Source organism: Rhea americana, unplaced genomic scaffold, assembly GCF_003343005.1.
Source record: "Rhea americana isolate MKP2758 unplaced genomic scaffold, rheAme1 scaffold_73, whole genome shotgun sequence".
Lineage (NCBI taxonomy): Eukaryota > Metazoa > Chordata > Aves > Rheiformes > Rheidae > Rhea > Rhea americana.
This window is the reverse complement of record NW_028186901.1, coordinates 299532-326461: the sequence shown is the minus strand read 5'-3', so window position 1 is coordinate 326461 and position 26930 is coordinate 299532. Positions and strand designations below refer to the sequence as shown.

Genomic DNA, 26930 nt, shown 5'->3' with positions numbered 1-26930 from the left:
CATGTASTCTACAACTGAAATGAGGTAGCACAGCTCACCAACTGCTACCAATTTTGGTTGATCTCAATTCCAAGTAAAATGTTTATCAAAAACCTACTTGCTCCAAATTAATTGCTATAAACACTGCTGCAGGCTCAGAACTGTAATAGAAATATACTTCAAAAAGCCAAAGGTTTTCTGTGAGGTAATGAAAACAATTTTTTATTTGTTTTAATACTGCTATTCTCTTGTCTTAAAATATAGCTCTACTGTTGAGTTGTTAGGGTTCYCCCCATCCAGAATGAGGTCTTCCACTGCAAGCATTTCCCAGCAGGGATTTTTGTCTCTATACTTGTCTACAAAGCAAGTAGCAAATTGTTAATCATCTATAATTAAAGATACCATAAGCCCTGAACCCATCAGAGTATATCTCCAGTTTGCTCATGTGGCCCTTTATGCATAAAATATGCCTTTTCAGTTCAAGTACCTTTCTGCTTTTGGTCTCTCCTTAAAACCTTCTTCTACAACATCCCCAAGAGATTTAGGAAAAAAAAAAAAAAAAAAAAACCACACACACACACACAAGTTAAAAAAGAAAATCTATGCAACTTTTGTCTCAGGCTTTTGCTCAACTCTATCATTCTGGTTTATTTAAGCTTTTCAGAGTCATACAGTTTTTGTCTTGTTCAAGACTGACGGTGACCCTGAAATGCCAGAAACAAGTAGCTAGTGTTACTCCTCCCCCCAGTTTCGGGGTAGGTAAACAAGAGAAAAGAATGGAATCACCCAATGCCACATAGAGTCAGTTGGTAAAAGCACAGAACTGAATTCAAGATTTGCTGGATATCCATGCTTATTCACATGGGCCACGTCTGGTTCTTAAGCACCATCCTAGACATCATGAGATTTTCTTGTTTCCATTACAACTGCATACTGTAAGGCTGCACTCGTCTACTCTGCAGCTTACACTCTTCTCACAACCATAAGCAAATCACTCCAAGAGAAAGTTCACACAGAACAAGATGTGAAGTATTCATTTCATTTTTAGAAGGAAAAGCAGCACCGTTTTTTTACTCAGTCATTTCCTCATACAGAATTGCAATTACAGGCACTATCTCATAGGTTTCTGATGTTCTGCTTCCACTGATAACTTCAGGCCAAAGCAACACTGATACCAACCAGCTTCCCCATTTAGCTAGCTAGGGCTCACATACCTCTACCTGTCTGCTAGTGAGCTAGGGCTCATATACCTCTGCTCATCTGCAGAGTTATGAAATTAGAAAAAAGTTATTTTTAAAACATAGAACCAACAACCTGACAATGTACAATTCCAAATGCCTTTCTGCTGACAAGCACTGCATCTAGAAACTGAAACCTCCCATTTCCTGAACCTCCTGTACAGACATGGTCAGCTACCAGAAAAGTCAATCCACGGGCCACTGCCAAGCCTGGCAGCTTGCTATGCAAAGCTCTATGCACTGCATGTGAGGCAATCTCAAGGTTACAATCTTTTAGTTTCACACAGTCTTTAGCTTTCACTAGTTTTCAAAGATCGGCTCCTTCGTGGGGAGGTTACASTTTCCCACCTTTCATAAACAAGGTATTTGTAACAACATTTGGAAGTGACTACTTAGGGTGAAAGCTAAGTTTCTACTTCTAACAGATTATTTAGAATGAAACAAACTATATCTAAAAAGTGCAGATATGCTTTTTTATTTCCTTTGCAGTTCAGGAAAGGGGGGAGGGAAAAGCATCTCTGATTTGTATATTAAAGCACAAGCATCTGTCCTACTGATGATATTCTAGGGAAGCACATTAGCATAAAATTTAACGATGTCAAATAAGTGGATGTGAAATAGGGACTGCGTAAAGACACTATTTCCAAGCCTGACAGAAACATCACTGTTTAGAAATGCAAATGAAACCATTATGTTCAATAATTATATGAAAATATGAACAGTTCAGCATGTTTTCCAGCCCTGATGGCGGTTAATGGGATGTACGCTTATGTAAATAACTACTATTAAAGCTAATGCTGAAAAAAACTAATAAATTCATACTAAAGCAACTGATTTAGTACGCTTTTAAACCCCAGCAGTGCTCACTTATTAGAAAGGAGTGCATTCTTATGTTTAGAACTCATTACTGTTACAAGTCACTGCAACTCCATCAATTACCATGCATTAATGAAAATGGGACACATAGAAAAAAAAAATTATTGCCTCTCAGCAGTTTTCTTTAAAGACAAAATATGGGGGTATTACCATCATGGGRCCTGGAGGGGAACTTATCAGCAACATAATCTTTATTACTACAACTGTACTCCCTGTGCTGTAAACCCTGGGGTATTTTTTGTCCCAAGAAGGGACTAACCTTTATGTAAAACTGTTGACATATAGGCAAAAAAGTGGCCATTCTGTTACCAGGAAAAAAAAGATGAAGATTTTCACAATTAAAAATACCATTATACATGCATGTGYGCATATGTGTATTTCTGTATGTGTATATAAATATATATATATTTATACACGCACATACACACACACACACACAGATACTGGCATATGAACTAAAACCGTAGATGTGGAATGAAATTACAATTTCTGAAACTAAAATGTGGAGGCATCATGCAAACAGAATTAAGTGAAAAGGGTACAGATAGCAGCATTATATAAAATCTGTTTTACATTTACACTTTTAACAATCTGCTAGAGAGCCACAGAATTAAGACTTTAAGGACGTTATTCATTCCTCTTTGGTTGTTTGCTCCAATTCCTTCGTACTATTTGAAAAAAAATCTTAACTTTGGTTAAACATCACAATTGATGCTGGAAACAAAACCAACACAATGCTGCCATAGCAATGAATCCCTTCAGAAATTAAAAGCTGAAATTTACTCTATGTCTAAAAACTCTACAACTAGCTCACTGTCATATTCCAAGCAGTCTCTGAAAACATGATCAATGTGACACCTACTCGATCTTAAGAARTCTAACAAAGCTGAAAATGCCTTTATAGTAGTTTGCATTGACTGACACCACTTAAAGATAAGGATGCTTTTGATCAACTTTACAAAAGACTACATATACTGATGTAACTCGACTACTGATACCTTTAAAAGACTAAATGATKGAGAGTTACACTGTTAGCTATTTGTCCAGGCTCAGCTACCATGTAACTTGGGTCCATGATAGTTTTCTGCCACCAAAGGTCATAGGATAGACTTCTGACTCATCTGACCATAAAAGCATTGTCAATAAGACCTAYGAAATCTTACAGTAACAGAAGGAGGGAAAGAAATCTTTTAAGCTTACATAAGACAAAGTTAATYAGGACAGTGTCCAGTATAGTAGCCAAAGTTAAATCAATGCTATGCTTAAGTGCAATACACTTTCCACAGTATAAGGCAAAATGAAAAGCTACCCTAACGTGAAAAATTTACAGTCTAAAAAACAGATAGCAGGACTAGGCTTGCAGAGAGCCAGCAGCTGACAGCATAAAATAGCAAGCTAAACACATGTGATGACAGTCACTATGACAAACATTCAGGGCCATGGGGGGTGGGGAGAAAAAACAAAATTATCTGATGGCTTTCACTAAATCTCTACTGAAAGAGAGGTATGAAGTGTTTTGCTATCTAGACTGTTAAAACTATTTCATGAAGGAAGGCCATTCTAAGGTTAAAAACAGTAAGATAAATTTGCTACTGATTAATAATAAAGCCATTCATTTTATTCTTCAAATCTAAAGTAATTACAAGCCAGAGTATGGCAAATGGATTTAGCTGAAGCCATTACGTCAGAAGAATCCTTTAAAGAAGAACAGTAATTTAAAAGACTAAACTGAATAATGAACTCTCCTGAACAACAATTATTATGAGATTGATTTATTGAAAGTGTATTTAATCATGCAAGAAATGTTTTAACTTTCCAAAATAGTTCAGGGAGACAGAGAAACCAATAGTAGAGTCAGCCCAACGTCCTCATTATAGTCGAGAAGCTGAAGCAGATGGAGAATTCATTTAGTTYGGAAGGATAAAGTACATCAATTTCTCTGAATTCACATTTCTAGTCAATTTGTTACAGTACCAGCTTCAACAATTAATGATCTCATATTCCCATTTGTGCCTCCTTTTAAGAGATCTCAGCTTTTGTTTCCAAATKAGCCCAAATGTCATAAAGGAAAATTTAACTCAAAAAAAAATCACTTTGAAAGCTCACATATCTGAAGCCCAATGTTTCTGCAATATCCACAAAGCAGAAGCAAAATTTAGTCAAGTAAATAGCTTGGCCAGCTTAAACACCCTTCCCCCTCCTCCCTAAATAAACAAAAACAAAACCAAAAAAAGCCCTGCTTTCCAATAGAGGAATACATTTTATCTGATCTATTTAAGGGTTTTTTTTTTAGGGTAACTTGTGTTGATGTAAATGACTAGAAATCTAGCTTCTGCCATGACAATGACATCTCTCTCCTGTTCAGATCTGTCCTGTTAAGYTCAGATATGGCCAACTCACCATCACATGGAGTGCTGACATCCAAACAGGAGACAGTATAGACAGCATCATGTCTGTGCTCAAGATACCATTCACATTCCCAGGCAAGAAGGCAAGGCATCCGCGAGGTGTATGGCCTACARTCAGTATCAACAACCTCACAGAGCAGAGCTCCAGTTTTTCAGCTATCAAGAGTGCAGCTCAGAAACACCAAGTCTCAAGTATCAGGAAGAGATCTCCTTAGTACAAATGGCACTAGTCCTCATCTTTCATCCTGGTGGGTCCTGAAAACTCTATGCCACAGCTGTTGGATACGGCATGTTTCCTCCTATTAGTGATACACAAAACACTTCTCAGTACGAACCACAAGGCCAGCAACTCTCTCTCTTATCCTACCACTGTATTTCTATATTGACAGTACTCTCTGAGACAAAATTTTGCACCTCAGAGAGTAAATTTTTAGGGCAAAAAGCCTATATAGCTCTTACTCTCCAGAGGCCAAGGTAGACTGTTTAAGTACCATCTGTTGATTCCACACAACTCTATAACATAACGTGGTTGGCTTCTGCTTTAAAGCACTWGCCAGGATTAAAATAACACATAAAGCTGAGCTTTAAATGAATCTGTAGTCATTGATCTATTTGAACACTCAACATTACAATATGTTTCATCTTGTTTTAGTTTAAAAGTTCATAAAATATTCAAAATCTCTTATTTACCCAATAGTCCTTGACTGATTCTTTTACATTTAAGAAGTTCTTAAATACATACATTATTTAGCCAATACTGCTGTTACACACTAGCATATAAATATTCAGGGCCTTTTTAATGAGTTCAGCTTTTCCTCAATAGACAATAATGGTTGCTTAGAAACATTTATTAGTTGGAGACCTATAATATCAGTAAGGGAAACACCTTCAAAGAGTGAAGCAGCTGGATAAAATGGAAGAAAAGAGCAGAACACTTAACTTGTGTATCCTCACATGCCCTCAAACAACTTATATATAGTACATGAGAACATATATATCCATATATGCATGCACTGATACATGAAAAACAAAGAGAAAAATTGAATACTACAAACTGAAGGAACTAAACTGAGAAAAGACAAGGACAGTGGCAATTCCCAACCCTCAATTTGTATCCCTCAATTATTAAACTTCCAGAAACTATAACAAAAAAGAAAGCYTTTCTAGAGTAATCTGTAACAGTTAATGGGTAAAACTGACTTTTATTTACAAAGAAAAAGATACACACACCGCTATTAGAAGAATTTCAAAGTAAGATCCAGTATCAGAAATTTCTTCAGGAAAAATTTCCAAATTTTTGTGCTGGAATCAAGACCAAAATTTTCAAAAGCCAAAGTCAGACTCTTAAATTGTTACCAAGTTTTAAATAAACAGCCTAACTGAAAAGCACTGGGCATGAGTTTCCTGCAGACAACAATGTCTACTCTTTATACTACAAACTTTTCTTCTTACTGCTCATTTCTTTCTTAAAAGGTCAGATATAGGAAAACATCATACCAAAGACTTAGTAATTTGGGGGTGGGGTGAGAGGGCAATGCAGGGCAAAGATGCAACTTTCATATATACATGCTAAATTATATTTTTAATTTCTACATTCCATTTCTATATGACATTATGTGTTATTTTAAGTTCAGACTAACTGTCATTTGCAAACAGTAGCACTAGGGGTGCATGTACAAATATCTGATAATAAGGACCACAAATGTCAAAAAGCACCTTTCCAGAGGCTTTCTATGCAAGACCTTACTGCTTTGTTTCTTCACCTGTGATGATGGCTTTTGTAGAGTCAAATTAAAAAAGGAAAAGAAATAGAATAAATGTTTATTTCTCCCCCCATTTTCAGAAAAGCAAATTCAGTGTTATATGGAAAGATAAGCATAATATAGAACAAATCCAGAAATTCTAGTCTGACCATGCTTTTCTGCCATTTTGCTCTGTGACATTAAGCATATCTTAACTATTTTTCTTCTGTAAAATAACACTAATTCTGCATTAACACAGAAAGAAAGGAAAAGGAGGGAACACATAAGTACTACTAATTTATTCAGTATATTCAAGAGCAACGTAAGTATATTACAGTATTAAAAAAAAAATTGAAAATTTTTCTGTAAAAACTTCACTCAATCATCAGCTAACAATATCATAAAATGAATTGTTCTAAACTAATTTTCACATTGACTGTATGCAAAACCACCAAGTAATTAAGTCATCCTAAGTAGTTACAATATTAAGGAATAAGTAAACAATATCTGTTCATTTTTAGACTAGCCAAATAAATCATATGGAATTTGGCTGGGCCTTTAAATCAGAAAATAATTTTACCAAAAAGCTTAAGAAATTCAGGTATATTCTTAATATAAACCAAAACAGAAGTTTAGTAGGGCTGATGAGCAGAGATTTACATAAAGGAAAAAAAATGCAATAAACAATCTCTTCTTCYCTTTATCCAAACTGATAATTTGGGCAAGGAAACACTATTTCAAAATATCTTGCTTCACATAGCTTAAAACTCAATAACAAAGTGTTTTAGAAGTTGCTTCTTTCCCAAATAACAGATCTTTAAGAAAATGTTCAGTCTTGTTTTGACTCTTCATTTATGCAGTATCATCATATTTGGACAAAAAACCCTTAATTGTGATAACAAGAAAGACTAAAGACCACACATTTTCTTCAGGCTTGGCAGTAATAGTATTTGATTCTTAATAACTCCATTATTATTCTTTTCTTTACTAAGATACCTATATTCACAGTATTGGAGTATTTTAGCTCAGTTGCTTAGAGCATGGGGCTAAAAATGCCAAGGTCACAGGTTCGATCCCTGTATGGGCCACTTGTTTGAGGGTTGGACTAGATGATCTCTTCCAACCTTACCAATTCTMTGATTCTATGATCTTAGACTACCTATTTCCCTGTTTCTTGAATGAAGTCATATTGAGATCTATATTCACAATAAATGCTTGAAAATATGCTAGAAAAAAAATACAAGCCAGAAGCTTCTCTCATAACAGCTCCTAAGCATAACTGGAAGAAGGGACAGTGCATTAGCCTATGAGCACAACACAGACCAATGTGTTTCTCCCTTATTCTGGAAATGCAAATGAATCATGCAAAAAATTCAGAAGGACACTTGAAGTTTCAAGTCAAACACTCCAAAGGAAATGCCAGTATTCAGACCACCTCCAAAACCACATTTCAACCACCCAATATGTATCTATTACGATCTGAGGATATAGAAGCATGGAAAAAAACTATTAAGAAGGGAAGCTGGGAAAGACATGGAGTTAGATTACATATGGTGAAGTTTCTCCCACTCTTAAACTCATTTTGAAAGCTTGGATGGTGGTACTGAACAGACACATCCATTTTCGTCAGATGTCTCTCAATCATTCGACTGATTCTAGACAGCCTGCCTTCATCCTGCCTCTTCCTTTACTCTGACTGCTCATTCCAAAAAATCTTCTGTTAAACTCGCCAACCACATGCTTCACTTCTTTGCTTCACATAATTCACACCCAGCTCAACCTTTTTTCCCCCCAAAGTCTTTTCTTTCAGCCAAGTTTTAGTTCTCACTTCCCCAGTTCTAYTTGCAGTTTCCCTCCAATTCCTGCTTAATCGGTTCAGTGTTTCACCACTTTCTCATCCTCGTATCTAAAAGATTCTTTTATCTGTCCATCCCAGCTCCCACTGTTTTCCCTTTCACCACCGTTCAGCTCAAAACACAGTCTTTTTCTCTATTTGACCCCAAACTCTTTGGTCTCTCTATTCTCTCTCCTCCGAAGGTCTGTTCTCATCCCTGCATTTGAGTTAAGCCACCTCTTCCAGACACCGAAGTCCACAAACACACCAATATCGGAGGATACAATTAGTTCAGTACCCAGAAAAATTCACAGCAGACATGAGCCAGAGTTGCAACACAGGCCACAAATTGCGTTAAAAGAATAAGAGCATGCATTACTGATTTTTTTCCAGAGTTTATAAGCTTAATTCATGTGGGTAATTTTAATAAGAACATCAAAAAGTGTAGTCACAGCACACACACCATTCATCTCCAACAAATGGCAACACTAGAACTTTTCAAAAAAAAAAAAAGCCACCTGCAAGAGTTTATTACAGACAAAATAAAGGTTTAATCCTCTCTTTTGTTCTTAGAACTGGTTGGAACACTTTAGTTGAAGTTAGCTTTGTTTTGCTCACCCCCCCCCCCTTTTTTTTTTTTTAAGTCAGTTTAAAGTGGACACTCAAGATAAAAAGCTAAGCCAATATAGCTGCTTTTGAATCAGTTTAAGGAGCTATTGTGACAGGTCTAAACATACTACATTAAGGAAAAGGAGCAGACCACATGACCGCTTGAAATCCTCCTTTTTCTTTAATTCTGTGGTAATAAGTACTTGGTATCCTAACAATGGGCTGGCCTACTTAAGATTCACAGTGTGCTCATCAGGGCTGTCTTTTATTAACTGTATGCCCTGGTAAGGACTACCCAAATCTGTTTCAAAATTTCAATTACAAAGAAAATAACTGACTTCATGTTTTTGTGAAATTTTAGTTATTATTCCCTACCCAGACAGTACTGACCAATTCCAAAGTGGATGTAAACTTTAGCTGTAGACTTGTACTATTCTTTTTCCAGTAATGTGCAATTACATAAAACTCTACTCTACAGCAAGACCACTGCACACTACCTACTTCCCCCTGCCATGCTTCAGTTCTGGTTTAATATTACACTTAAATTCAACTGGATGTGTCCACATCGCTTCTCAAAAAATAAACCACAACAAAATAAGGAAATTCTGCTTCTAAAGTATGGATTGTAAGCACAAAGTGTATTCTTGCTATAGTATAGCCTTTAAAACAAACTAAAATTCACACAGACAGTCCTCATGTCATTCAAATTAAACACCTACCAAGTTGAAATTACACTTTGCTGGATATTTGCACCCATTAGGTCAAAAGCACTGACTTATTGTTGTAGGATAATTTTAAATATTGAATAGATAAAATAGTTTTATATAAAATAAATTGCACCAKTTTTCTTCAGGAAAAAGAAAATGATAGGTAGAATTGATTTTTACCAGACTTGATGGTTTTTCCTTATGCTATTATATTCCTGATAGCTTACTTGCAAGTGAATGCTGTACATTCTAGGAGAACTTCAAGTTACCAGAACCCACATTCAGCTTTGGAAAATCTGCTGTTGCTTGGCTCTCGAACAAGCTGCGAGAGAGACCAGAAATTACCTGATTGTATGTGAAGAATCTTGAAACATTCATAAAGGATAGGCAAGTGTTCCTACAGTTAAAAAAATATATATTCTTTTAAACTATATCCTGGTTTTATATTTCTAAGCTTTACAGAGTTTTATGAAGTGTAAAATTGCATGCATTAACCTTCTGCCATCTCTACCAGGCTTCTCCTGAAAAACCATTCATGCTTATGCAGTCTATTTCTGATAAAGGAGGGGGTCAGGGAGGCAAACAGGGCTACTTTCCAGTAGTCAAATAAGCCTCATGAATTGGTGAAAGTTTTATGTACATATACTAAGAAAAAAATTACCATCCAATCAGGAACATATATCCCATCCACATTCACAAGCTGACTGAATGCACATACTGTAATACACAACAATACTGACTTCAGTGAAATTAATGCAAAAAAAGAGTTTTATCGGACAGCTCTTAAATACATCAGACTTAATATTTTCCAGGAATTGCTCCATACCAGCTAAGCTTGTTGATGTGTATATTATTAATACAAACAGTAGACCAAGTTCCTTCCATCAATATTAATGCCACTGTGCTGCAAGGGATCTTCTGGGTTCTCAAGAACAACCCCCTCCTGTCAAAGGCAACACATCACTGAATCCCTTTCACAAATTAACCAAGAATCATTTAAAAAAAAGTAGCTTTTTCTTTTTTTAAACTCTCCAGTGTTCATAAGCTTTGAAATATGATTCCTCTAATATTCAGGAACCTTCCTCTAACTTTGTATTTTGTAGACTGTTTATCTTCATTTATTTCTGTTTTGACACCAGCCTATAGCTTGAAGAGTTCCTTTTTGACTCATCATTGTCTCTGCCCCTATTCACCCTATCCCCATCTCAGTCTCTTCTATAYGGCCAGTCACTATTATAAAACAACAACAACCAAAAAAAAATGAAAAACAAAAAACCCACACACTTTAGTCCCTTCTCATAAAATGGGTTCTCCGTTCTGCCTATTACCCTGAGTAGCCCTTCTCCACATCTAACTGATTTTTTCTTGAACAAGGATAAGTCACATCTGAACACAGTACCTCACATAAGGTTTTATCAAGGCTTTCTGCAATAGCATTAGTATCTTTCCTACTTGAAATATGGCTCCAGACAAATCACAACACATTTGCCTTTGTTGTAATTACAACACACTCGTACCCCACTGTAATCTACTGTTATTCTTCTGAGGAATTAAACAAAAAAACATCAATACCAAAGATTTAGAAGAGAAATGAACAAGAACATTTTGTAAATGTCTGTCACAGCACACTGAAAGAAAATCGTAATTCCTGCATCATCCATTCCTGCATGTTGTATTTCATGATTGGCAATAAAAGCATGCTGAGGGGGGGGGAGGGAAGCGGGGAAGAAAGTCACAATCTGCAAGAGTAAAACAGTTAACTTTACATAAGAACAAAAAACAAAGTCTGAGCTGGCTAACCCCTTCAGTGCATACATACAGTTTAAATGTCTTCAGAGTAAGCTGTGTTCCTCCAGACACACAAAGCACTGGAATATCATGCAAGAGAAGTTTTAGACCTCAATTACAACAACCTAACAGGATTAAGTGGAGAGAAAAAGAAAATGGGGGAAAAAAATATATAACCACATTTTAATGCATAAATTCCTTATTGCCATTTTTAGTTGACAAATATCTACTTCATAGCAAAACAAGATCATAGGAACAGCTGGATGGCAGTTTTAAGCTCAAATGAACCAGCAGCACATGCTGACAAGTCATCTCTCTGATTGCTTTTGAATGGCAGCACATGCAGATTTATTCTCTGCCATAAATTAGAACAATTATTTCTCTGTAGTTCAGTTTTTATTTCAGACAGTGAACCCTTGCACACTTTTTTTTTTAAAGGATATCTTCCCTTTCCTTGATGATAAGTTCATTCTGTTCCTCTAGTTGTCTGATCTTCTTCTCAAATGACTCCTGTTCAGCTTTCAGACGTTCTTCTGTCACCTCCTTTTCTTCACTTACCCTGAAAAGAATTTGAGGAAACAAAGACTATGTCAGCGTGAAACAAAATATATGTCCACAGCCACAGTGCCTGACTTCTAGCTCTTCTGCTTTCCATTTAAACAGATCTTACCATCTCCATTCTTAAGCAGGCCAGTTCCTCATACAGTTTATTTCATTACATTAGACTAGAAGCTGCATATGATCTTTTATAATAAATTGTCTTCAGAGACAGTGGTCTCACTAGAGTACGTGCACGTTAACAAGCTGCATGGTACTACAAAGTAAGGACCTGAACCCACAACTAAATTTGTGCAGTGTTTTCCTGCAGCCATAATGAAGACTCCAAGGTCTATAGGAGCCTAGGGCACATACACAGAAAATACAAATAGCAAATGCCATTCATATCCTTCTTAGATAAGAAAGAAATTTTTTTTGTGTTCTTAGCCCCTAAACAAATGTGTCCTGGTATATTTAGCAGCCAAATATAAGTCCAAGAAAAGAACTATTCTTCTTGTTAGCTTTCTCTAAACTAAACAGTTTGCCATCTCCCAGGCATCTTAAAATTTCAGGCTGCAAGCATAAATTTTATGTTTTGTCTGGGCTGTGGTACCCTGCATCTTGTTGCTTGGTATAAATAATTGGATCAAAGTTAAAAGATGACAATATCAAAAAGGTTTACAATAAGCATTTATTCTGCATTTCAAGAGCAGGCTGTAAAAACAATTATTCTGGAATCATGCAAGCAAAAAGACCATAATGCAATTGACGATCCCATAACTACGTTAAAAACGTGGCTTAGAAAACATGCTTTTACACGGCTCTACAAAAACACTAGTAATGAGCTTAAACTAATACATATTTTTGTTCTGCACTTAGGCATTTCCTGTTGTTGAAGGCTCTTAAAATGTAGTCTTTTATGTTGATCAAACAGCTGTCACAGCTTAAGTGACTAGAGTCCAAAGCAGTATAACTTTAAGAAAACTTCCCATTTTAACTTCCTTTAATTGGAACAATCCTACAGGAAGAGGAAAAGAGGAGAAAAATATGTGCATTAGACTATGCTTTCCACTTATCCCTTCAGACCCACTGACAATCTTCAGAGAAAAATCCATTCAGAGACTCAACCATCCATTTGACATCATGACTTTTCCCTTAGGAGGACACAGATCTGTTTTGACATTCCAGTGGAAAAAACATAAATACAACAATTGGGTCAGCCCTCTGAGGTAACATATGGACAGGTAATAACCTCTAAGATTGACCTGAAACCCCTTCCACAACTGCTCAGACTAAATGAAGTTGGAAGTGAATAATACTGAAACCCACATCCTTTCTTCACAAACTTGGAGGCAGAAAAATAACATATGGCATATAATTAGATCCTGTAAATTAGGGCAGTTTGAAAGCTCAGAAGAAACTGTTAGTTGAAAATTTTCTCAGTTATACAAAAAGCATAGATTTAATATCAAAACATTACACCATTCACATGCTAATGGCATAGTTTACAGTTCTGTCTCCCATACCCCAAAGACTTTGGAAAGGAGAGCCCACATATCAAAAACAAACAATGAAAAGGGAAACAGTTGTATAACTTTGTATAACTCTGTCCATCTCAACAACTATGGACTGGTGTAGCTGAGCAGGCAACAAATACAAGCTTTTAAAAGCCAGCAACCATCTCTCCTCACTTCCTAGATGCAGTTACAGGTACAGCACAAATGCCAGAAGCTGCAGACACAGGTTTTTGCATCTAACCATCACTAGCTCGCTCTCTCTAAATCTAGAGCTATCAGCTACGTGGCTATAGCATGTATGGCCTACCCTCAAATATAATCAGTGAAAGATGCAAGAATGTCTCCTGTCTTCTTAATATAAAAAAGTAGTAGAGAAGAGAGAATAAAAGCCATCAACTAGGCATGACAATGAAGACATTAATGACCACGCAGATGAAAGACAGGAAGGAAGCAAGAACAAAATTAAAATTAAAAAAAAATAAAAAGCAGAAGAGAAAGAGAAGACAAGTAATGTCTCTAGGGTGCTACACAAGGAAGGATGCTTGCTTAGTAACTACAGGAGTTACTTTGCATTAGAAAAAAAAATCAGGACAAGTGAAATACTGGGCTGTGCTGGTGCCTTAGAACATTAAAAATCAAAGAAAACATACCTTAGGAAATAACTGAGCATTAAAGGAATTAGACGATACCTGGGAGGCCTTGCCCATCTCCAGATTCTGTGCTAGTTGCATCAGTCCGCATCACATTCACATGCTGTGTTCATATTTAACACAGACCACAGCAAGTTGTCATACTCCTAGACACAAATATATTGTGCCACATATCTTATGTAGTAAATGACTGAGAACAGTAAGCGATCTTAAAAGAAATGTGGCAATATGTGCTTATGTATCACAAAGCAGGAGACAGCCCATAAGAGGCAGGCAGTTAGGAGACAGTTATTCACAGGAGGTGACAAAAGAAAGTAAGAGAAAAGGAATACAACATCATTAGATTATGCTGGATTTATGTCACATCCTATACAAAGCTCAGAGAGGTGGGAGGTTGTTTTGTTTGCTCTATATACACACACTTATTTCTTTGCCTTCTGGCAGTAAAGAGCAAACTTTTTAGTAGAACTAGGAAAGACTTGACTGTTGCCAAACAGAAACACTACAAGGCTCATGATGCTCTTGGAAAGGATTTTTGCCAGCTTTTCATCAGCTCATGGTCAGAGAAGAGAAGCAAAAGAAGGCATCCTAACTACAGAGGACAACCTTTTCACCGGGCAACGCTTCTGTGTTTGGCTCTGTTGTCATTGTTCACAGGAGAAAATGGAGGATTGACCGCTGAGAGCAAAGATGACAAATCAACAGAACTGTCCCTGCTGTTTTCTTCCATGCAATTCACTTTCAACTATCTTGTGGCATAAGATACCCACCATCTTTGTTCCAGATTCATTGTATACTCACACTTAGAAGATTAAGTAATTTTAGATGCATTTAAATAAGGGTCTTAGTTTTATTTTACAGGAGCCTCTGCAGAAGAATAAAAAATCATGATGCAGATACATCAACAGAAAATCTTCCTATGATATCAGCCTTAGTGCTCAAAAGAATTCCTGATTTATCAGTTACACTCATTATGAGCACCCTACTGTTACCAGTAGTTCTATCTGTATGATCTGAAGAAGGACTTGATCATCAAGTTTGCTTGATGACACTAAGTCATTCCAATGAGTAAGCAGGATTGATGTTCTCCAGCTACAATTTTTGAAGCACTGCACAGGTCAACAGCATTTAGTTTTCTTGTCTAATGAATAACTGGCATGCACAAGAAATAGCCATGATATTATCAACATAAACACTATAACCATACAAGCTTTACAAAAGTAGTTTGTGCTGATATAGAAGAAGCTTCCCTGATAAAGCARTTTTAAAAAATAACAATTTCTACTTTCTAAAAGTGTCAGCAAAAACTGAGCTTTTAAGAAGAGAAATCTGAATTAAGCGAGAACTGTGGCTGAACAAGTTAAGAGAAGGAAGCAAAATAAACAAAAAGYAGAAATAGAAACTGGAAGCCTCACTGATTAGTCCCATACTCATCACAGGGAACATTTATCTTTTAGGGAGCACTCAGTTTACACTAGTCTGCCAACTAGCTAGCTAAGATGAAATATTTTGGAACCCATTCTTAAAAATCACAACTTTCGATTCCAAGCACAGAATGGCAGATGTAACAGACAGGATGACGAGAAAAAAAAAATAAATAAAAATAAAATAAAAATAAATAAAAAATGGAGACAGGACCAAGATCAAGGCATCACGCAGAGACCAGCCTGCACCACAGCCGTGAAATGCTATCAGGTATTGCAAGTGAAAGATGTGCTCCAAAGGAGATAAAAGAGGAAGTTTTCACGCCAGAGTTGATTAAAACATGCCTCTGACAAAACGGGGCAAAAATATGACATTTAATAACRGCACTGCAAGGAGGAGAGAGGAAACATTTCTTGTCCAAGTATGCTTTTCACAAATCTGATACGTTTTACCCAAGTGTCACAGGCAGTCTGTATAAATAAAATTAAAAAAACAAAAATGAMTAAAACCCCACCAATCCCAAAACATTACTGAAAATGCTGCACAATAGGTAAATTTTATTATATGCAGCTTGCAAAGTAACATAAACTAGATCTCACAGCAGGAACTTTTAGCTAAAAATGACTTTTTAAGCATGGACCGTAAGCATGCTTTACCTATCAACAAGAAGTAATTTTCAGATGTCTCATTTGCAGTGTTGCTGCCTGACCTATTAACAGAACTGCACCACAATATTGTYTCCTACAGTAGTGCACATGTGCGCGCACACACACGCAAAAAAGACATTTACATTGAAGTTAAACACCAGCTAACAATATGGTTAAACATGAGGTAGCACGATCCAGAAAAGAATGCAACCCAAAAAGTCAAAAATTTTAGGTTTGTAAAATGGACTTCCACAGGCAACCTGTCCTTCAAAGAGCCTAAGTGCTAGGTGAAAAACATTTAACAACAGGTATAAGCTCCAATAGTTTTACTGTCCTCCTTTTTAATGGTTTCCCCATTCTGTAATTAAATCAATTATTCCAGTTTTCACCTTGTGTCAGAAAATTTCAGTTTTAATTGGCCAATTTCATATTAGTACACAGCAAAAAAGTTTACATAAAGCAATGCTAGTAGGCAAGTTACCAGAGTGCCAGCACCCTAGGAGGAGTTTGGGAATCCAAGGTCTTGGGAAGGAGGAAGCATTTTCTCAATGAGAAGCAAAGGTCTATCTGAAGATTGCTTTGCCAGCTGTCAGGTACAAGCCATCCTGAACAGGCATTGGTCTTTGTCTCTTGTCTGATAGCAAAAAAGCATTTTGCATCTCATTTTGAAAAGGATACTCGTTCCCTCCTTTAGGTGGAAACGATCATTATTATACCTTCCTATCTAAACTCCTTCTGAAGATTTGCAAACATGACAGGGAGCCAGGTTTCTCCAAGTATTCTTTCCTTCTTCAGAGATGAAGTTAGATACCAGGTCTCATCACTAAAAGCAGAATGGTTCACGAAAGTTTATTTGTATATCACTTGCCTCTATTCGTTCAAGAGAAATCTGAATATCTGAGCTGTACTTTAACTGTGCAGGGAAAGAAGAAGCATTCACAATGTACATGTCATAGCAGGATCCAGCAAGTCATAATACCATAGCTATATATCACAGTTAGGAGTCAGATGAATGTACACAAGCATACCCACACTTTCTTCGCAAAGAAAGTTATAATCCTCTCCATTCAACTAAATGCTGAGCAGAAAAGGGGTCTCAAAATCTGCCTATCACTTACAATACTTAAAATTACAATATTTTACTTCAGAATACCCTGCAACCATTCTCAGTATGGTGTTTAGCAATTCATTCATACACAACAGTTAATTGGCTAGGTCCCAAGGGACCTTGTGCTGCTCCCTTTTGGAAGGACCTAATGTGTCCTGACATCAGCACAGAGAACAAGAGTAGAAATTTTCAGTGTCCTCACCATGTCACGGCTTGTTTGATTACATAAGCTGATGACTGTTTCAGGAGTATCCTGCTGTAACAAAAGTCTTTTTTGCCGCTTAAGATCCTACATGAAGACTAATAATTAAAATTTGCTCTTACTGTGCTTACCACTTTCACTACCACCCCAGCAGCACCTGCTGAAAACATGAAGGTGCCGTCCTGGTTATTTCTGAAAATCCTGGCTGATCATACTCAAAACTTTCCCATTTATACACAAAGCACTTCAGAATTCATCGGCATGACTCGTTATGCCTAGAAATTACACTACAAAAAAAAAAACAAATCTGAGAAGAATCCAATGGCACAATCCAAAGAGAAAAAAGAAAGTCTACAACATTCAAGTCTTTCAAAGTTTAAAGTCTAGATTCAGTTTGCCTCTTTTCACCTTAAGAGGAAAGACAGATTGGATATGTTCAGAGAAAGACAAAATAATGGYTGGATTTACAGTGGGAGCACAGAGCAAAAACTAAGATTATTTAACCTAGAAAGGAGGATTAGAAAGGATACGGCTGAGTTCTTTCTTTCAACTCAGGCTCAAAATTCAATTTCATCCAGCCCCTAACTGCTGCTGTGATGTCAGCCACCAGAATCTCCAGCAGCAGTACATCAGAGTCAAGCACAGTAACTGGAATTTTTCAAAGGAGAAGATAATAATACAGCTAGCATTAGAATTTATTCACACCAAGGCAAAGTCTCACACTTCAGTAGATTAGTTGATGCGCAGGTACATACTTTACCAATGTTCAAACCTGCATTGGAAATGAGAGTTGGAAGAAGAGAGGAAAAAATAGGAAGCGAAAGAAAATTAACTCTCAACAGTCACAAAAGTCAGAGAAAAGGCCAATATCCTGAACTGCTCAAGCAAAATATAGTTGAAATTCAAGCCCTAGGAGTTAATAATAATTTGTCATTGATTTCCATGCACAGAATTTTACTACTTTACAACTGCCTTGATGCAGGCAGTTACTGACTATTTGCAATAAGCRTGCAGGAATTAGCCCCAGTTACCATTATTTTCATTCATAAATAGTAGCAAAATAAGGGCCAGTGAAGTACAGCTCTGGTCAAGTGAAATCTTTATTATTCCAAATATTCACTGCAGGACAGTCTTTGGGAACTTTCAGCATACAGCTAGTTCTTTTTCTTCTTTGAAATAGCAGAGAATGTTCTACCGCATGTAAAAATCCTCCATCAATGCCCAACTAGACATAAAAATTACGGAGAGTTTTTTAAAAAGTGACAAGGTGAGCAGAATTAAAGTTTAACTTCCCCATTACTCTGCAAAGGACTTTTAATTACATCCAATAAAAATATGATTAGGTTTAAAAATAAAAGAGAACTAAGAATAAAATAATAGTGTTCTACTAATTTTACTTTTCAAAATTAATGTTGCTATACCTTCTATTTTTCTTTGAAGAAATGTCAGACAAAAATATCAAACTGTCCCCAGGGAAAAATCACAGCATCCAAGATTTAAGAAGAATCCCATGCTCAAATGAGTTAGTGCACTAGTATTCACTAGAGAGCAGTGTATTATGAGGAACAATGTAATAAAAAGGTTCTTTTTAATATTAGAATATACCTCTAAGTATCAACAGTGGCAAAAGAGTCTGAATAGCTTCAACATCTGACAATTTGCAACTGTGCTTCTCAGCAATTCAGTCTTTATGACATCCTTAACWAGACATCTTCTAACACGAGGTAAGATAAAATAGAGTTGCAAGCATGAAAAATTTCAGAAATGACTAAAATAATGTATAACAAGAAAATCTATATTGGTGTAAATTATTAGCAGGCAAAATGGTCCACTGGATGAGGATAATCAGAGAGAACATATTCCTAGCTGCACCAGTAATGTATTCTATGACCTTGATAAGCAAGTTAATTTCTCTGCCCTAGTTTTCCAATAGAAAAAGAAAAAAAAAGAATAAAGAGTATTGGTATTGCGTGCCAGCTAAYGTTTACATATGAAATCTGTGACAAAGTATTTCTTCAGTATCTTAGAAATTGTATTTTGTTCTAGAAAAACTACCTTTACAAATTCTTAGGATCTGATCTCATTTCACAAGGTGGTATTCTTAAGTGTTGTGAAAAAACTACCAAGGTCCCATTTGTCCTTTCTCAGCATTACAACCATTACACAAGAAGCAGATTTCCAGAAATTCTGAAGTGTAAGAAACACGGACGGGTGACTCCCCACTCACATTCAACCTATCTTTAACATTACTTACCTTTGTGAATGTAGCTAACACTGGAATGAAATTCACAAATAAGCTTTTTCTAAAGTTGAGAGACTTCAGTCTCTCCTCTCGAAAAACAGGGGAAACAYGAAGAAATTAAACATAGCAAAATAAGCGAAGTTTGGCAAAGTAAATTAAAATCACTCTTGACTCTTGTTCTGCACATGCAAGCACAGATAAACACAGATAGTGCACTTTAGCCAAAAGATCCACCTTTAATGTGCAGTTCCATATAAAAGCTCATTCCTGACAAATAAGAACTAAAAGTTCTGTATTAACAATGCTTGTGGTTTCCAAAAGACAATATACATTTATATAAGCAAACAATATGAGCAGTAAACAAAACTCTAACCTTATAGGTTTATATGGATGAAACAACAGGTCACGAAACAATCTCTTGTTTTCATTTTGTTTTGGAGATTTTTTTTTTTTTTTTTTTTTAATCAGGAAGCACAAAAAATTTATCTGGCCGCTCATACCTCTTCCCGCAAGAAAAATTGTCTTATGCAAATATACAGTTCCATTATGCAGTTCTACATTGCTTGATGTTAATTAGAAGAATGACTCTCCTTAAACATAATGCATTTTCAGGTAACGTTTATTCTCACCTGGCAAGTTCTTTAATTAAGTTTGCAATGCGTCTCTTGTCCTCAGGACATAAATCCTTTAAAGAAGCGCTCTTCATTCCTCCTTCATTAGTGACCTGAAAATTGAAATCCCTGTTTTAAACTGTGGGGTTTTTTTAAAGGAGAACAAGCATTTCATAAGATATTAAAAGCATTTCAAAACCTAATAATTAGAAGCTGAAGGTAGACAAATTCCAACTGAAAATAAGGTGCATATTTTCTAACTGTAAGTACAGTTCAATAAAACAAATTACCAAATTGTGGAGAAAGCTTCTAAAAGGCTTGTAAATCAAATGCAAGTTGCTTGCTTCAATACTAAACATGTTGAGTAAAGTTTCAGGATCTATGTCATTCACTGCTTCATACTTGATAAAATGTAACACGCACTTCTGACTTGGGAATCTAATGCAGAGATACCCAGTCCAGGATCAGAACTTTATTACATTGGGATCCAAAAACACATAGCAAAAAAAACATTTTGCCTTAGCGTTCACAAAAAATACACAAAACAGCAAAAAAGAAATACAATATATTGTTAGTAGAAGATAAATTTTTAGCTCAAGAGTTTTTAATACAGAAAAGTACACAGCTCTCTTTACTGCATTATTTAGTCACCTATTTGCTACCTTCACACACTACTACTCCTTCTGAAAAAGATTTTTAATATATTTCAGTGTTTTAGTTCTTTTAATGCATTCCTTTATCATACTGAAAACCACAGTATTTGTTATCAATGTCCACCAGATGGCATAATGCAGTTCATGTTTGCAACAATCCCTTGTATTATAATGGTCATTGTCATTACTTATTTGGGTATTTCAAAGCAGAAATCCTTCTTAGTTCTAAATCTCTTTACCAAAAACAACTGCAGGCAGTGACTCAGCGATCTAGTGCTAGTGATACGCACAAAAGAATCTGAAAATGAAAAGAAYAGAAGTAGCTATGCTGGTCTGCCCAAGATTTTGGTGAATCTAAGTATTTCCACTTAATCTGACTTGTTTATCCTCAGTTTAGACACTTAAAAACCTATTAAACATCACTGAGCACATACAGCGCTTAATAAAAGACACCAGAAAGTTGCTCCAAAAGCCTCGGACAACTCAGACAAGTTAACATAATACAGCACAGAATAACCTCTGACCATACAAAGCAAACACCGGGCTTCTCTCCCTCATTACCAGTGAGGGCAGCTGATGTGATCTCTCACATCAGAGAGGAGGCACCTCCTTCCCTTCTTAGCTAATTGCTTCTCGAACAGAAGTTTAAAACAATTAAGTGACTGTGCAGCTTTTGAAAGACAGAAATGGTTTTATACAGAGAGATGTTATACTCACATGGCCCTTCAGTACACCCCCTCTCCTTTTTTCTAATATAAACATATTTTCCTTGGAAAACAAAAGTTTCACCAGGCAAATTAAACTTCTTTAGTGCTTTTCAAGGGGATATTTTMTTTCACAGTTTCCTTCCCAAATATATGCTATTTAGTCTTAAACAGGAAGAGAAATTTATTGTATAATTTAACTTCAACTAAACATACAGTTGAAGGTTTCTGTTTCCCAGACTAAAAATAGCTGAAAAAGTTTTAGCAGATAGCTGACAAAATTTCTTAATGAAAAAAATCACTTTTAACTCACAAAAGAAAATAAGTAGTCAGAAGCTTGATTCTATTACTGAAGCAGATTTTTACAGGAGGTACTGTACAGATTCCTCAAGCCATTCCCCCAATCCATATACATATTCTCAGACAGATTTGAGGGATGAAAAGATAGTTTATGCTTTTCTGCATCAGCCACAGGTATTGACAGATGGCACCCACAAATTCTCACAGGCAGGCTAGTACCACTACACATGTCAAAACAGAGCTGTGGAATTATGCATAGCAACAGCTCCACTGTAAAACACACAAGTGAGGCAGAGGCCAAGACTATAATGTCTCATTTGTCCAGATTTCTGTACTTGCTACACATCTTAGGGTAGAACATAGCTCCTTATCTCAGTAATTTCCTAGATGAAACACACTAGAGAGRTTGAAAATACTCTCACTTCATAAACCAAGCCCCGGAAGATGACAATGTAAGTGGATGAAGCTTACAACTTCTGTCAAACAGCAAGCAGGAAGATGAGAAAACTTGGCCAAGACCATTATAGCAAATCACTGATTTAATGAAAGTACCAGAAAAACTCCCAGAGCTAATAAGACCTTTTCGAAATCTTCTCAATAACTCTTCAAACTCCTATGTAGCACTCAAGTCTATCTAAAAGAGGAAAAGGTGAATCAGTTTTGCTAGAATTCCTATTAGAGTGAAACTCAATCCAGTGTCTTCTACAGAGGATTCTGGTAAATCATATCAGTGAGTCACCCAGCAGTACAGCAATGTAAAATTTATCAGAGTAAAATGACCAACTCTCCCTAGAAGGGCATTTAACACTCTGAAGAAAATGAGTTTTGGTCATCAAAACTCCTTGTGAAAAAGCTTTGTGAAATTTTGCTCTTCTGTAGTAAGTAAAACTTACTTGAAAGTTCTCTTTCAAGTGATTCAGAGCTCTAGGTTCAAAATTAACATACAAACTTTCCATTAGGATTTGGCAAGATGAACAAAAAAATAGAAGGTTAAAAAAGACAGAAAAGAGAAAAAAAAACACACTAATTTGGAACCCATTTTATTGTCAGTCTTATAAAAGCACACCTGAATCTCAAATCAAGGTCTAGTGTGTTAGGCTTTTATTAAAAAGAACAAAGAACATCTCTACACCAGCAGCACTCACATGGAAAAAGGAGGAAACATTTTCTAAACAAAACAAGTAACTCACATATACCAGCTAATCACTAGTAGATATCTTACACATAATACAATAAAAAGATTTTGAAGTGAAATCTGAAGGCACCTATGAAGTAGATGCCTGGTAGATGTTTATGAAGAGATGCTTCCATATAAAAATTTTGCATAATGCACATTACTCGTGAAATATCCTGACATGTCACTTAAGAACAGCATTATTGGCAAACGAGAGGTACCTACCAACCTCCTAAAAGCAAGTACTGAAAGGCAGAGTAACAGAAAGGCAGGAGGCCAGGAAGAGCCTTAAATATGAATACTAGTTATTAGCATGTCATACTGTGGAGAGCTGCTGCAGGAACAGCAATGACATTGTCAAAGTGATAACACTAGAATGATACACAGCAGAGTTCTGAATGAGTACGTGAGGCAACACGGCACTCACACGGTATGCAGAAGACAGAAGAACATCTTAACCAAGACAAAGAATAAGATTTAACTGCGTGATGATACAGCAGCAAACCAGAAGCAGCCAGAAGTTTCAGATACTGCTTTGAAGTGCAAAGATATCAAATCTTATTGACTTACAGTATCATTCAAGATGACTACTACACAGCRGACATACAGTATTTCAATGACTTGGATAGTCAATGTACTATCCAAATCACATTATAAAAATAGTCTCTCTTAAAGATTCCTAAATATTACAAGACCTACCAGAACACAGAATAATCTTCCAAAAGAAGTTTCAAAGCAGTGAAGTTTCCAACATAGAAAACTGTAGGAAAACCATCACTTGTTATCATCAGAGGAGACTAGACAATCCACTAAGCACAGCCAATGATAACTGACAAAGTTACTCTTATCACTCAGCTGCATTTTAGCATTTATTGTCAAACATGGAAAGTGATTTTTACATTGTTAACACAAATGACCACAGCAAAAAGGTCTCTGAGAAGACCTGCAAAAGTCCTGTTTCTAAGAGATATGACTAGGACAGTGAAATGGAGTAGACTGAAACACCAATTTCTCTGTCTTCAGTAAGTAACATTGTTTAGGGGCTACTCAAAACTATCCTACACATAAACCTACTTATCCATTTTATGTAGTCCCTGTTGTACATCACTTAAATAAATCAGCCTTTTAGCCTTTGTTCTCTTGGTAGGCCAAGAAAGAAAAGCTTATATATAGAGGGCTTATATATGTGTGTGTGTGTGTGTGTTTATATATAAATATATAAAAGACCTTGAAAGAATGGTAGCATTGTAAAATTGTTTAGCAGTTTTCAACCTAAAGTTTTTCTGCCACTTTTTACTATGCACGCTCTTTAGAGGAATTAAAATTAGCCTTTACTGACCTGCTGCTCTGTCGTATCTCTGGTGCTTTTAACAGGATCCATAGAAACAGAMGTATCAGTGACAGGCACTGTTAGCTTAGTTTCACTCTTTTGATATTTTGGCAAATATCTTGTTCTTAAGTTTTCTTTTGCAGATATTCCTGTAGATTGAAGACACACAAAACACACACATTATGAAGTCAAAACGGACCCTTACCTTTCCTCCTACAACAGAACATCCAGAAATTCATTCTTGCCTAAGCAACTCTTTTAGAAAGAGAATTTCAGCACTATTTCTGTTTGCAGTTCACCACAGCCTCAGACTCCATACAAAATATTATTAAGATGAACACATAAGCAAAAAAGAGGTGCATGGTATGGGTCTGCACCCACCCACATGAACAAAGTAAATTCTGCAAATGTACCTCTTTTCTTCCATCTGAGTTTCAAAGCAAAAATCTGTTTCTTAAACTGCAAAAGCATAAGCGAGAGCTTCTGCTTTGACATGCTTAATGACTAAATAGGAACCAGAATTAATGTTCAGATCAGTGTTACTCATACAAATCATTTTTTCCTTAATATAGCAAATGTACTGATTGCTCAGACTGGTTTTTTTGTTCCTTATAGAACCAAGCATATGAGTAATATAACGGTAYAATGGACACTTCACAGACCTTCTGCAAAAAGTTGTCATAACTAGTATTAGTTCAACTGTACTGACAAATAAAAGCACTGAAAATCTTAATGGTGCTATTATAAAAATCTACACTAACACTAACAAGGCCTTCCAAGGCCAGATTAAAATCAGTATCTTCTTGATAGAGCCTCAAGGAGTGAGTCTTGACTACTTAGAATTGTCAAGAGCTTTTTTWAAAAAAAGATACTGAATTTATAACAACAGAGAGAATATATTTGTTTGTGTAATGAAGTTTAGAAGTGTGTCAGTAACACTGCTGAAAATCTCCTCATATAAATATAGAATTGGAAGAATATTTCCCAGAGTGAATCAATTTACATAATTTAGGATCACTGTTTTCTTAGCAGAACACAGAGTATAATGATCYGACATCAGCTGACTTGAAACGTGCTAGCTACAGAACTCATTCAGAGATTATTAACACAGCTGTATGGACAATGGAGCAATAGTCAGTGAATGGTATTTTTGAAGGGTAACCATGCTACTCCAGACTCAGACAGCAGTGTTTCTCAAAATTTATAACTGTTGGACATGTGCTCACCCCCCTGTGTTTTTGCTGAACCTAATGTCACTTTAGAAGACTTGTCCTCCATGCTCGAAGACAATTAGGAAATTCTGGAGAAGGGCAGCCAAAAACACCAAGCTGTTCCCCAGGGATGTAAGCAAGAATGCCCGCGCTAATTCCACGTCACAAGAGCAATTTGTTTTATTTTAAACAAAGAATTTTCATTTTAACTGTTTTCCTTAAAGCTTATAAGAGACCAGAACATCTCTAATGCTTCAACATACTTTGGAGACCACATTAAAAATTCAGCTTATCTCACAGATTGGAYGGAACTATGCTGTACCTGCAATATAAACAAGTCCCCTGAAACTGTTCATCTCATACCATATGCTTAGCTAAGCAGCAGAACATAAATCCTCTGCTATAATCCTCAATGTCCCATTACAAGTTAAAGTACTTCTGATGACTCTGTACCTTATAAACGTAAGTACACAAACCACATACCTGAAAGGCATTGTAAAGTTTAGCATTCATAGCAAAAAGCTTTTTCTTCCTATTATAATGTCATACCTGAAACATATACCATTGGCTGCTCTTCATCAGAAACTGCAGGTAACTTTGTTAAAGGAAGTAAGCAAAAAGAGTACAATTTCAGCCCTTTAAATCAAAATATAAAAATTAGTATTTTGGCTCTTAATTTTAAAAAGCAGTTGACAGCAAAACAAACTGGCAATGCCAGAGAAGCACTAAGAGTAAGAAAAGCTTGAATTAAAAAAAAATGCAGATTGACAAAGCAAACAGTGTCACTAACTTCTTCACTGTGCATTAACTTTCATCCAGTAAAAATCACCTCAGAGGTCACCTTCACAAGAGATCCTAGGGACCAGCCCCAGTTGCAAGTCCAATTACTAAGATAATGAAGCAATAATATTTAAATTAGAGCAGATTATCATTAAATAAGTAATCCCTTGATATATACGGATGTATCTCTTGACAAACTTCTAGGACAACCTATATTCATACTGCTATTAAAAAAAMCACTTTTTGTATAATACTTTCTAAGAAATATAAATGAGAATAAATGCAAAGACTTCAAAGGAAGTTGGTCATTCTCATCTGATCATCACATGATGAGTAACAGCTGAAAGCCTAAGGACGTTTTTGCTTTAAGAAGAGCAAGATTTGTTTTGAGGAAATTGCAAAGAAAAGCATTTCAGAAACTTTCAGTAACCTGGAGTTTCAACTATTAAATTACTTCATTGCATGATACTCAAAAAGTACAAAGAACCAGGAAGTATATTATTTGTGCTATCTTATCAATCATCAAACTTGAATCCTTGCCTCCTAAAAGACACACTAAAAATAAGACTCAATGCACTTCATACAAATGAAAGAAGGGAATAGCTTTCACAGTATCTTCCTTAAAGCAATAGTTTCAGATAGGCAAAAGTAAAGATTT

General features: G+C 36.0%; 1 protein-coding gene across 3 annotated transcripts in view; it reads right to left on the bottom strand.

The window, feature by feature from the left end:
• The window catches only part of KIAA1328 (KIAA1328 ortholog), a 170325-nt gene that overhangs the window by 140791 nt on the left and 2604 nt on the right, over positions 1–26930 (bottom strand). Inside the window, exons 2-5 of one of the 3 annotated variants that reach the window (XM_085321931.1) lie at positions 26042–26077; positions 24291–24430; positions 20139–20233; positions 11625–11740 (exon numbers count right to left, since the gene is read on the bottom strand). In XM_085321931.1, coding sequence (XP_085178057.1) covers positions 11625–11740; positions 20139–20233; positions 24291–24430; positions 26042–26077 — 387 coding nt within the window. Of the gene's footprint in view, positions 1–11624; positions 11741–20138; positions 20234–24290; positions 24431–25975; positions 26078–26930 lie in introns of those variants that run through there. The other 2 variants (XM_085321929.1, XM_085321930.1) reach the window with 2 other exon arrangements.